Source organism: Acipenser ruthenus, chromosome 2, assembly GCF_902713425.1.
Source record: "Acipenser ruthenus chromosome 2, fAciRut3.2 maternal haplotype, whole genome shotgun sequence".
Classification (NCBI taxonomy): Eukaryota; Metazoa; Chordata; class Actinopteri; order Acipenseriformes; family Acipenseridae; genus Acipenser; species Acipenser ruthenus.
The window spans coordinates 83,382,266-83,396,113 of NC_081190.1; the positions used below are offsets into that span (position 1 = coordinate 83,382,266).

Below are 13,848 nucleotides of genomic sequence, written 5' to 3' on the forward strand. Positions count from 1 at the left end.
GACATCCAACTACATCAAGGTACACTATATTAATAAAAAATAAAAAAAAACACTAGTTTTTTGTGTATATTTTATGATTTTACAAAAAAAAAGTTTTGTTAGTTTGAAAATATAGTCGTGTGTTCTGGCAAGGGCCTCAAAATAAAAATAAAAATAAAAAAAATGTCCTCTACTGTCTCAGTGTGGTAAAAACAGATATACCATGCTTGAAATTTATGACACAAATGCTTGGCTGTAAAGGAGTTAATACATCCAAAACACCATTACAGTACGTATCCCTTTCAAGATCTTACATTGAGTTTCTGGTTTATTTAGAAGTATTGCTCATTTTCATACTGCCTTTCTACTAAACAAAATGTGCAATTGTTAACAATAAACTAGTGTAAGACAAGATGTTTGAGTATAGCTCTAACTTTAGAATTGTATTAGAATTGTAACCATACAGGTGTAACTGCTGAGCTCTATTGTCAACAGGTACTTTTATAGGTAGTTTTCTGGGGTAAAGATAGTCTTACACATTTCTTTATTTTTGTATTGATTCATGCTTATTTTTATAAGCTTAAATTTAAAAACTAGGGATGTTAAGTCAGCAGTTATTAAGTTAAATATAAAAAAAAAACTGTCAAAAAATGTGATAATGGGAAAAACATAATTTCATGTTTTTCAATTATTTGTAATCTACACATTATTAAACACCTTCTGGCAGTGTGAATTCATATAAAACTATCTAATAGCTTGTCAGAACCTTATCTATTAAAAACACATTTTATTCAAGAGCCAATCACTCTGAATTTTCTAAACAAATTGAGATTTGTGTCCATAAAAGCGAGTTTTGAGAATCACTGGATGTGGAATTTCATTGGATGCATGCATTACAAACGGCTTAAGTCAGCAGACACATCTTGGAGGGCAACAAAATAGCATTTTCTTGTATTAACACTGTTCTATCAGCTAGTACTTCCAAATGTGGCAACGTTGGATACCATGGTGATATCATCAATCAATCAATCTTTATATAGCGCCTTTCATAGTGGACCACCATCACAAAGCGCTTTACAAGAAGAAAATCCATAATACTTTAAATACAGAGAAATGCATAATACATGACATACAGGTTCAGGGCAGCTATATTTAGATACGTTGAGTTTTAGATTCTACTAGAAGGAGTTCAGATTTGCTAGTGTTCAGCTGAAGAAAATTGGCGACATCCAGGCCTCAATGTCTTGAATGCAAGCCGAGAGCCGGACCATGGCAGAGGGGCTACTAGGGTCGAGTTTTTAGTAGAGCTGGGTGTCGTCAGCATATGAGTGAAAATATGAGGCTGTGTTGGTGGATGAGGTGACCAAAGGGAAGCAGAAGGGGCCCAAGAACAGATCCTTGGGGGACTGCTATGCATGTGGCAGACGTGATCCACCCCGACCCGTCCTACGCAGTCCCTAACCGGAAGATATTTGGTCGTTGCCTTCCTGTCTCCAGATCAGGAGAAGGCATCCGACTGGATGGATCACGAGTATCTCTTTGGAACCCTGCAAGCGTTAGGATTCGGGCTGCGCTACACCTCTTATGAATGCTGTACGCCTCTGCCAAGTGCCTTTTAAAGGTAAATTGGTCCCTGACTGCACCCCTTGCATTCAGGAGAGGAGTATGTCAAGGATACCCTCTGTCCGATTAACTGTACGCGCTGTGCATCGAGCCCTTCCTCTGCCTCCTTCGCAGGAGGATCATGGGGATGGTGCTCGGCATGCCGGACATGAGGGTAGTCCTGTTGGCTTACGCCGCAGACGTGCTCCTAGTGGCCTCTGATCCTGTTGATCTGGAGAGGATGCGGAGCTGCCAGGGTGTTTACTCTGCCGCGCTCTCTGCCAGGATCAACTGTAACAAATGCTCCGGGTTGTTAGTAGGTTCCTGGCGGATGGACTCCCTTCCTGTCGCGCTCCAGCACTTCCAGTGGAACGCAGACAGTTTCAAATATCTGGGAGTCCACCTGAGCCCAGCGGAGACCTCGGTCGCAGCCAACTGGGTGGTTGGACGATAAGGTTGCTGCGAGACTGAGGTTGTGGTCGGGTCTGCTAAAACTGCTTTCCTTCAGGGGCAGGGCTCTGGTCATCAACCAGCTGGTGGTGTCAATGCTCTGGCATCCTGAGCCCGCCCTCTGAGTTTGTGGCTAGGGTCCAGAGGAAGCTGACTGACTTCTTCTGGGTCAGAAAGCATTGGGTCTCTGTCAGGGTTCTGGCCAAGGGAGGGCAAGGGTTGGTGTACATCAAGAGCCAGATGCACACCTTCCGCCTACAGACCCGACCCAGCAGTGGTGTGCGCTGGCCTCCCTCCTTGCGCCAGTTGGACGACCTGGGCTACGACCGGCAGCTTTTCTCGATCGATCTCCAGGGAATCCGTCTCCCCGAGCTGCCTGTCTTTTACCAGGACCTGCTCAAGACCCGGAGCATGTTCAATGTTGGCCGAGACACCGTTCCGACCGAGGGGGAAAAATTCACCAACCCTCCTTATTTTTGGGCACCCTGTTCGTGGCTCCACCAAAGCGAGAGACCACCTGGTGAATCTGCTCCTGGCTCTTGGTAGACTGGCCATCTACAAGACCAGGAAGCATAAGATCACTGGGGAGGGTCTCTTTGACTGAGGAGCCATGTTCAAGGCTCTTGTCCGGTCCCGGGTTACGTTAGAGCACGCCCATGCAGAGTCCGCTGGTGACATGACAGCTTTTGTCAACCAGTGGGCTCTTAATGGCGTGTTCTGCACCACCACCCCCTTTTCTCTGACTATTTAATTTACAGTCTTTTTGACCGTTTTTTCTTTTAAATTAGTTAATGGCCAGTCTTTGTTAGCTCCCCCTTTTGCTTAGGGGATGCTAAACCTGAATTTGGTGTAGCTGGTGTAGTCTGCCTATTGGCCATTAAATAGGACTACTTTTGTTACTTCAATTGGTGGTGTTATCCCTATTGATTTGCTAAATAAATAAACAAGTCTCAAAACGTTTCATAAATATTAAACTATTTCATTAAAACAGACTTCTTTAATGATAGTTCTTCAGTGGACTTAAACTAAACATTTTCCTGTTTTTGAGAACAATTTCATCAATTAACACAAGTGACAAAGACAAGTCATAAATGTGACATTTGACAGCTCTGATACATGACACTATGAAAAACCCAGAGGAACTCACACCAACAGGGGGACAGTGCAATGCTAACGACTGCAGGTGAAAATGTGCTATTTTGGGCTTCCATGTGTATGAGAAACTTTTTTTACATTATTAAATCATGCCAGTTCCTGTATTTCTGTTGATCCTCTGCATTTGTATTTTTATTCGCATTTCAATATTATCACTGTTCCATTTAAATGAACCTGAGGTCACAGCCATGTATCTAATCGACATCATCACCTCTGAAGATAAAAAACGTGTCAACAGCTTTTAAAATTACTGGTGATTTACGACTTCAGGCCACTTTAATATACAGCTTTTTCATAACTATCAGTTATTCAAACCCTAACAGAAATACAACTGAACTGTATACATTTTTTTATCTTTTCTTTAAAATCTCTAAATTGTGTTCTGTTTGTGCAGTACCAAATGCAGTTGCAATGGATCCTAACAATGAATGGAGCGCATTAAAAAAAAATTAAAAAGACTGAGATTATTGTCTTAGGGAGACAGTAATCTTAAACCATGAAGTTTACAAATCAATGGGTATAAAACATGCTCGTAAGCAGTTACATTTCTTCACGTTTGCTATTTTGCACTGGCAGAAGAATACATTCAATAAAACTTAACGTTTAAATCTATTTATTTTTATTTTGTTGTTTTGTTTCTTGTCCTTTTTTTATGAATTAAACATAAAGCCATTTTAAGTGCAATGACACTCTCCAATTAAGAAAGCAATAACACACAACAGGGTGTGAGTAAATTACTGCACACCCTGAATCCAAGCCAAGTACCTTCAGCCACACAGGAAGTGCTGTCATTTTATAACCACTGTACACCCTGAAGTGTGTTATTGTGTATAAAAAAAAAATTATTTCATAAAAATGACAACAAAAAAACACTCCATTTTAAACATTAAATTAATTTGTGTTTAATGCATCCTTCCAGGAGTGCAAAATAGTCCCTATACTTAGAGCAGCGGTTTCCAAACTGTGGGTCTCTCCTGCTTGCAAACTGCACAGCACACTGCAAGGCGTAGCTGCCTCTCAACGCAGTGTGACAACCTATCTTGCAGGCAAGTCTGTGTAGGCTCTACTGATCTCCACTAATCACGTAACTCTGTTACAAAATACGGCCCTCCCACGAGCTAGTCTCAAAAGCACGTCACTGAAAGATACCCCATTCCAACCTTGGTTTGATTTGTTTATTGTTATAGAACAGCGCCATGGATTTTTATGAAGAGCATCAACTTCAAACAGTGAGTCTACAGATTTGAATATGACTGGAAAACAAGAGGCGGGCAAGAAACGTTCAAGAAATACGATGAGGCTTTCCTTGAGTATGGCTTCATAAGTGTTTTTGTGAAAAATGAAGAAAAGCCAAAATGCCTAATATGTCACAAGGTGTTATCTATCGAAAGCATGAAGCCAAATAAATTGCAGCGACACTTGGAAACTCTTCACAAGGAATACGTGGGGAAACCAAAACCATCTTTTCAGCACAGGAAAGAGGGACTTTCGCATCAACAAGTGCAATTCAAGAGGGCCATGTCCGTCTCAAGCTCAACAGGCATCATTTATGCTTTGATCTTTAGGCAGTTAATTTAAGTTTTAAGAATGTGATAATGTAAAAAAAAAAAAAAAAAAAGCTTTGACCAGAGCAGTAGGGTAAAAATTCTTGCACGGTCATGTGATTACAAACAACTAATCAGAGCACTTAGTTTGCCAATGTCATTTTATAAGCTAAATCACTCCACTTCCAAGGGCTTGGGTTGTTTAAGATTAATGCATATCGTGTTGTGTGTTATTGCTTACATAATTCTACTGAACTAAAAGCGATAAGAAAATTAAAAAACACACTCAGCATTGTAGTCATCCTCATGCAGTTATGAGTTCTTTAGACAAGGCTGGTCTCCGGTAGTGACTAGGACTTCACAGAGATAACTTCCTGTATTGCTGCTGTCAACTCTGTTACTTGTGAAATGATTTTTGTAGTGAACTGGCAAAGAATACAAAATGTCTCTGTCAGAGAGTTGTGCTGTTGGCAATTAACCTGGGGTGTGCTGTTCATGAAATGTTTCTAGATCCCATTTACTTGATTAATGAATAAGATGTGCATACACAGAGTTGTACCACCTAATCTAATACCAAATGTATTGACATCAACCATTGCACTGGAGAGTGTGTGGATCAAAACTGTGAAATGCTCTATATCATAAACCTTCATAAAAACATACATAAATCAATATCATCACCTTACCTTTATTTTCTTCTTTACTCTTAGATTTATTGGAAAGGCATGGGCAATGTCCATTACACTTTACTGTGATTTGTTTGCCCGAAATGCATGTTTGGTACTCTAGTTTGCACTGAAAAATAAAACAAATAAAACAGATTATTATAAAAAAAGAGAGAGAGAGATTTCCTTAACATTGTTTGAATTAGTCATGTCTTACCTACTGTTATGATCTTTCAACAGTAAGATTGTTTTCCGAAGTGGAACATACAACAGCATGCTGTTAAACTAACTTACCCATTTAATGTAATACTATTTTTCTGATGTCAAAAAATATACCAGACACCAGGATAAAACAAAATAATTGAAAAGATGTATAAAGATGCAAAAAGTAGGTAATAGCTGGGAAGAAAGTTGTCATGGCAATTGTGGGCCCAACTAATTTTTGTGGCCTGGTTGAAATGTCAACAGTTTATTATTGTTTTCGTGAACGTCAGTTGTATACAGAGATATATCTCCTCCTCTCTATTTCGATTGGGGGACGCTATGAAGTTAAATGTAGAGCTGTCGTTCTGAATGATAAATTCATAATACATTAAATGATCTAGGATATGATTGTTTAATTTTTTTATACATTTAATCTATTAATGGCACTGGAAATTTCTTATTGAATCTAACCCTTATTACAGAAAACAGCAAACATCAAATAAACGCACATAATGTTAAGTCTGGCCATGTTTAAAAGAGGAGCAGACAGACAGCTAGGATGAGTACATTTTTGTCAAACTGAAAGTAAAGGGCCATTCAAACTATAGCTTATTTGTTGTGTTTTTTTCGCCAGATTGTTTGCAGTTATTTTTGTATTTTTTTGAGGATTTTTGTATTTACACTGCAACGTCAATATCATTACGCAGCCCCATCTTCATGCCCATTTTCGTGCCATATTCTACTGTGATCACAGGCAAGATGGATGAACATCTCATACTAGCAGTGCATGAATATACAGTACTATATGATAAGCAGCACAATAAACACCTGGATAAAGAATATAAACTGAAAATATAAGCAAGGAAATTTAAATTTCCAGGTAAACAGTATATTTATTGTGTTACAATCGACACACTTTTTGAGTGACCTACACAGGACTGCAATTTGTACACAATGTCAAAATGTTGCTGTATGCTATTATTGTTGTGAAGGTGTCACCGATAACTAGGTATCTAGGAGAAATTAAAATTTTGATAATTTTAAGCGTGCTGAAAGCAGGCCAGATACAAACCTCTTGGTGTATTTTAACACGTTTTGTTAAGTTTTAGACTAAACAATAATTTTTTTTTGATAATGATACTTATTGCTTTTATTGTTCATTTTAAAAAACATTTTACAACTTTGTATTATTATTATTATTATTATTATTATTATTATTATTAACAATGGTAGATCTAATTCTGTTTTTAATACAAATTCATACTTCTGCTTGTTAATTTTTCAACATTTTGCATACCGTATCCTTCTTAACCAGTGCATATAAAAAGACTGTAAAAATACTTTCACTTTATACCTGAGGGTGTACAACACAATGTAATTTTGTTATAAAACACAATTGTTACTTAGTTCCCACTGACACACAACCTTTTAACAAAGTTGCTGGAATGTTTAAATTGAGTTACGATGTTGCTACAAGGTTGTGTGTTAGCGGCTTCTCAATGACCGCATGAAGCATGTGAAGCCAGTGATCTAATATAAACGCCGGTCTCAAATAATCACCAGTCTCCAATACACGCCGGGTCTGCTGGCAAATATTGTGAATAAATGCCTGAGGCGTTTAATTGACGTTTTACGGTATGTTTACTTTCCCTGGTTTTAGTCAGAATTCTAGCGGCATTCTGAACAAGCTGCAAGTGGGATACCACACGTTTTGGGACAGCAGAAAAAGTGCATTACAGTAATCAATTCTAGATTAAACAAAGGCATGCATTAGTCTCTCTGCATCAGATACTGAAATAATTGGTCTAAGTTTGGCTTTCTCAAATGGTAAAAAGATACTTTAGTAACGTCCCTAATAAGAGATCAGGATCAAAGATGACCCTCAAACTCTTAATTTCTAGTTTAAGTTTTAATGAGAGACTGCAAGGGTCGAGCTCATGTAATCCCACATTTCCTTTAATTTGGTCAGCCCACTAGCGTAACCTCTGTTTTATCTGAATTCAACGTTAGAAAATTATGTGACATCCAATGCTTGATGTCTGTAAGGCAAGTAGCTAATAACACCCAGGCAGAAGAAATTCCCAGCTTTAGTGACAAATATAGCTTGGTATCATCAGCATAGCAATGGAATTTCACTCTGTGTCTGCGGATAATGTCACCTAACAGTAGCTTATATAATGAACTGAATATAATGAAGGGACCTAGAATGGAGCCGTAAGGAACACCACAGACAACTTCCGATAATGCTGATTTTACCTCCCCAAAGAGATGAACTGAAACCTATTAGACAGATAAGATTTGAACCAGGATGGGACAAGGCCAGACAGTGCCACTGTGCTTTCAAGATGGAATCATTCAATAGGATGGAATGGTCTACGGTATCAAAGGCAGCACTTAGATCTAGAAGAATTAAAACTGATGGAAAGCCCGTCAGAGCTTATCAGCAGATCATTCACAACTCTGACAAGGGCTGTCTCAGTGCTAGACGAAAACCAGACTGAAACTTCTCGGATATCCCATTAAGAGTTAGACATATTTGTAATTGAATTGCAACAACTCTCTCTAGAATCTCTGTCATTTTCTGAGAATATTCCCTCTGCACGTATTTTAATATTTTAAAAACGATACACGATAATCTCTTGAATTTCAGAACAAAGTGATACAGTGGAATTTGGAGTTTATGTTTGAGTATACACAAATAAATAAATGAATACATTAATTAATATAGTTTTTTTCCTCCCCGATTTTATGAAGCACTAGTTTTGTTGTTAATGAACACCAACGTTTACCTCAATATTCCATGCATTGTTTGGTAGCCAGTTGTTCAGTATCCCAGAGGCGCCGTAATCAACTCAATAGGTTTGCGCGGAGTCAAGTGACTTCCGCTTAGCAACTGGTAGCCGCTGAAAACAAACCGTTGTCAAGCTGTATAACATCCGACTGATGGACATGGCTAATTATGTTGACAACCTACGTGACCCAAAAAAATAATAGATACAAACTAAAATTAGGTATTGTAGGTTTACAGGTTTACATAATGCCCATGCTACCTGCCGACTTAAGAAAGCCCCAAAAGATTGAATCTCTTACAATATTAGTCATACAGTAAACTAATCATACATCTAGTTGGGTTAATTTTACTGGAGCAACATGGGTAAAGTACACACAAGGGTACAGCAGCAGTGTCCCACCGGGGATTGTTATTTGTTTGTCTGTCTGTGGCTGTCCAGCTTCGGCACCACACCCTGAGAGGGTTGGCTAGCGATAGTAGGTTAGCGCTGACCCCCTCGTTAACGTTATTTGGGTATGTACCTGTTAAACTATGAACCTGTGTGATTTCATATATCTTGTACCGCCTAATGTTAATGTAGGCAAACTGGTACGTAGTACTAAAAAAGGCATCGAGTAAACTTTAAGTATAAGCTATGATTGCATATTACTGTAATTTATACTGTAAGTATAACTATGTTTACCATGAATAAAATGTTCACTGCAGATGGTTCTTGAGTCTGGTGGACTCCATTTAGACCCATCTTCACGCTGCTGGTGTATAGCTTGAATGGGCTTAAATGCCTCTTCGGAAGTTCAGAAAATGACAGCCGCTTGTCTTTCATGTAGTCATGGTTGTGGCATCCAACAACCACACAACTCCTCAGCATTGTATTAAAAATAGGTGGTAACAACTCTTCAATTAATAAAGGAAACTTGTTTTCAGCAGCTCTGAGGTTGCTATGCAGTTACTATGTGCGTGCGCACCAAGTTGCCCAGATGTCTGCGCAAACCTATATATAGGTACTAAGAACAATATTCTTAATTTACATAGCGCTAGTACCTTATACACAAAAAATGGTCCTGGTTTGTGTACGGTTTCTCTTTAACTACATGTTATAGGATAAAAGTATTGGAAACTGTCTTTACTACTATTACGTCAAAAAATGTATTTGCGAAAGTAATATAATTGATAATATCTGGTACAGCCAACGTGTTGTTGCTAATCGTGCTTTGTTCAGTTACTTCAGTGTTCATAAAGTTTATTCAAAGTCTGCTGTGATGATATAAAGTTGTTTTATTTTTTACAACTTGCCATTAAAACCAGAGTAGTTGCTATTGCCACATTTTTCTTTGCTATACTAAATTTAAATAGATTGAATACACATACCACATTGACAGATACTGTTCATAGGATGAGTACCAGAAAAGGGTAAATTACACAAGCAAATGCATGCTGTACTCTATTTACGTTTTTTCAGGCAGATTGATTTGGAACGGTGATTAAACAGTTTGAATACTGTAATAATAATAATAATAATAATAATAATAATAATAATAATAATAATAATAATAACTAGAATGCCAGGCAGTTTTATGGCTTCCAAGCTCACTACCAGTTGGAAATTTTGGCAAGCTGTAGCATTGCAGCACAAGTGTCAGCAACAGATCCGTTTTATGGAGCAGTTTCAATTCAAAATACTACATTAGTTCATTATCTCACAATGCTTTATAACTTTAAACACCATGGTAACAATGACCCTATCTACACACTGTAAGGAGTTATAAGCACATTTTACATTTAACCCTTTGCGGTCCTGGTCCGACATCGCAATTTTCCCTTTCTGGTCCAATGCAGAGCTTTTTTTAGATGATATAGTAATAAAATAACGACTTGGATCACATTATTGAGGAGTTTGGTGATAAAACGAGTGATCAGGTGATGATTTATCGGTATGTACTACTATTACGAAGTATGTAAAAAATATAGCGAACAAGGGGTGGGGCGGGGCTGGAGAGTGACCTGTTGATATGCAGTGCCTTTTAAACCTGTTTTGCTGTGAAAAAAAATACTTTTAACAGCGCGTCTGAAATAAACTGCACGTGTGAAAATAAATTGGACAATAAACGTGGTTTTACCGAGCTTTACCGATTACAATCGAAAAGTAGCAAGCCTAGTTATAAGCTACTTTTACATTTGACCGAAGATTTTGAAAGGTTTTTAAAGAAATGCGTCAAGTGGCCATATTGGTTTACGCACAAACACCATTTATGAAAAAGTCAATTGTATTGACACAGGGATGATGGTTGTCAACTTTGGAGTTAATCAAATAAACCATTTTTCAACTGAAGTGGTTTTAAATTTAAGAAGGTAAACAAAAGCAGTTTGAGGTTTGGGGCACGTTTTGGCCAATTTGGTGGCAACTATTTTGATAGTAAAGTTTATCACAACAACTTCTGCTTCGCAAACTTGAAGCGGGTTTGGTTGCTGATGACATATGCAAAGTTTCAGATCAATCAGTTCACCAGTTCCCAAGAAGATTTTGAAAGTTTTTTTCCAAAAAATGCGTCAGGCCACCATCTTGGTTGATGCAGGAGCGCAATTCTTTTTGCATCTGAACTGTAATTTACACGGGATGATACCTGCCAAGTTTCATGTTGATTGGTTACACCGCGTGCAAACAGGAACAGTTTAAAGTTTTGGGAGGAAAAACAACAATAATAATAAAAATAAATAAATAAATAAATAAATAAATAAATAAATACAAACTATTTACAATAACAATAGGCTTCCCAAGCCAGCTTGGAAGCCTAATAAGGCTCATGCTTAAGAAAAATAAGTTAGTTAATTTACTGAACTATGTCCATATAAACAGACCTATAGAAATCACACAGGCATAAATGTTTTTGTTTTTTCCATTCCTGACTATTTACAAATCTATCTCAAACAAAGGGCTGCTCTATATGGTAAAATTTCTTAGCTCATGTAATAAATTGATCAGTGTGCTGGTAAATTTACAGTACAGTTCCTTGGTTATTTTATACATTTAGTAAATGTGTACATTTACTGGTCTATAGATTTACAGATTTTACAAATGAACCATTATATATATATATATATATATATATATATATATATATATATATATATATATAGATATAGATATAGATATAGATGTATAGATATATTCTCCTGGCACCAGCTCAATAAAAAAAGTAGTTTTCTGTTATATTAAAGATTGCCATATACCTCAGGCACACTGAGGTATATGGCTCGATATTCAGGCTCGATGGATTTCTGATACCACAGTGTTCAGGTTTTCAAACTCAATTCTGAACATTTGAAAAAGTAAGTTAAAAACCTACTGTCATCCAATTTTAGCTCTTGCGCAAATCGGTGGACTCCCCTAGGTTTTTCCCGTTGCTTGTTTATTGGGTGAGCCCAATACATTCTATTTTGCCACTTTCTTCTTATTTGAAGCAATAACCATACTGCAGCTTGCACCCGATCCATATTGCTGTTTCAATGTTATCCAAAACGAGGACAGGATGGGAATCGCAGCGTTTTTCGTGCAAAGATCAAACCTTTGATTTTTATTTTTGTAGTGTTTACACGTAAGTGTGAAGGGTTATATGTAAATAGTAAATAGTGTTGGGACAAATATCCGAATATAGAACAAACATTTTTTTTACATGTATTCGGATACAAAAACCAGATGTTCGTATTCGCTACAAATGGGGGTTTAACAGTAGAGTTTTGAGCAAAATATGGGAGAAAACCTATCGTGGGAGATTTTCTAAGATAACAGACAATGAACTAACAGGATATTAAGTATATTATGTTTATTCAGTGTCTATAAAATGCTAATTTAATCTGCCATGGAGATTATTTGGTTATGTTAACCCTGGTTTTACCCACGCTAAAAATGAACACATAATAGGTAGGTAATTATTACTTTATCAATTTTTACTACAAAAAACCCCCCCAAAAAAACCAAAAAAAAACTCAGAGCTACAGCGTTGGAGGACAATGCAGCCCGCAGGCGCCCGGCCAGACTACAGGGGTCGCTGGTGCACGGTGAGCCGAGGACACTATGGCCGACCTAAGCCCCCCCCCCCACCCTCTCGGAGCTCCCGTCCACGGTCGGCAATGGAATGGACCAAACACAGTCACCGTTCATTTTAAAGCTTTATTTTATTGCATTTCTTACACTTTTTGACGAAGAAGCAATACCCACACAGTCATACCATTGCTGGTACCTCAGTGGTGGTATTGCGCCTTCATTTTTTTAATATAATAAATAAAACCTGTGTGCCGTGCAGAATTTGCAATCCAAATCTCTCTCTCTCTCTCTCTGTGCTGTAAACCTTTAATGTTCCACAGGTAAGGACATTTGCAGCTTTTTTAACCACCATCGTTTCTAAGATTGTAGTCATGACATTAAAGTGTATAATCTTTTCACAAAATGACAGTTTCCATCCCCTCTTTCATTAAAAACTGAACAAAGTGGTCCTTGTCTGATTTTTTAAACAATTTTTCACTGGCTCATTGACAGCTTGTAGGCAGACTCATGGGTAAATACCTCCTTCATATACAATCCATTAGAAGAATGCACTGATAATGTCTACATCTGACAGCACACGCATACCCTCTGCCTAAAGCCAATAAACTTGCATCAGGGGAATAGATGTATTTCTAAATCCTTTAAATTAGTTATAATCCTACGGATTGTGACTCTCCTTAAGAATCACAGCAGAGCTCACTCTCATGCATTCTACCCAAATCATTAATGCTGTAGGAGCACTAACAGATTTTGTGATTCACAAAGCAACTCTGAAGGCTGTAACTCACTCCAAGAAACAAAACATCTCGTTGCATTATAAAATGAACTGAAATGGTAGAGGTGGAGGGGGGCAGGCAGTAAGTATGTACAACGTTTATAAAAGTATATACAAAAACTATACTTTTTTTGCAATACTTTTTACATTCTCCTCAGAAGGTTTACACAAGTGTTCACAAATAACGGGCGCACTAATCTACACTGCACAATTGTGACACTACAGGAAACAAAAAATGATTTTGTATGTCAGTTTACAATAATACAAAATCTGAATAGGACATTGCGTGAAAGAGGTGTCTCATGCAAATATACTGAAGTGATGCAGCTAGGTAAATTTTCCAATCCAGCGCTCTAACTTCTGCACATAAAAGGCTGGTCTAATGCCAATCGCTCTGACCACATCTTTACCCACTCAACCAAATTGGAGATAAAAGAAAATAAGCTTGAAACAATAAAAAAGCTATAAAACAGAAGTACATTGTTTCAGTCAAATAAATGCATTAGTATTTAACCTAAACTATTGCACGCTAAACAAACTAATTGCATATTCATTGAACTGTAATACAATGAAAATGTATCAGTATTAAATGGTCTATATTTACCTTAAATAAATAAATACATAGTTACATTTTGTTAAAT

The 13,848-nt window shown here is 37.5% G+C and overlaps 1 protein-coding gene across 2 annotated transcripts in view; it reads right to left on the minus strand.

The window, feature by feature from the left end:
- Window positions 1-13,848, minus strand: part of spock3 (SPARC (osteonectin), cwcv and kazal like domains proteoglycan 3) — a 76,750-nt gene that overhangs the window by 25,423 nt on the left and 37,479 nt on the right. For both annotated transcript variants that reach the window (XM_034013743.3, XM_059002689.1), the window contains exon 6: window positions 5,417-5,525. In XM_034013743.3, the coding sequence (XP_033869634.2) occupies window positions 5,417-5,525 (109 nt within the window). The remainder of the gene's footprint in view (window positions 1-5,416; window positions 5,526-13,848) is intronic.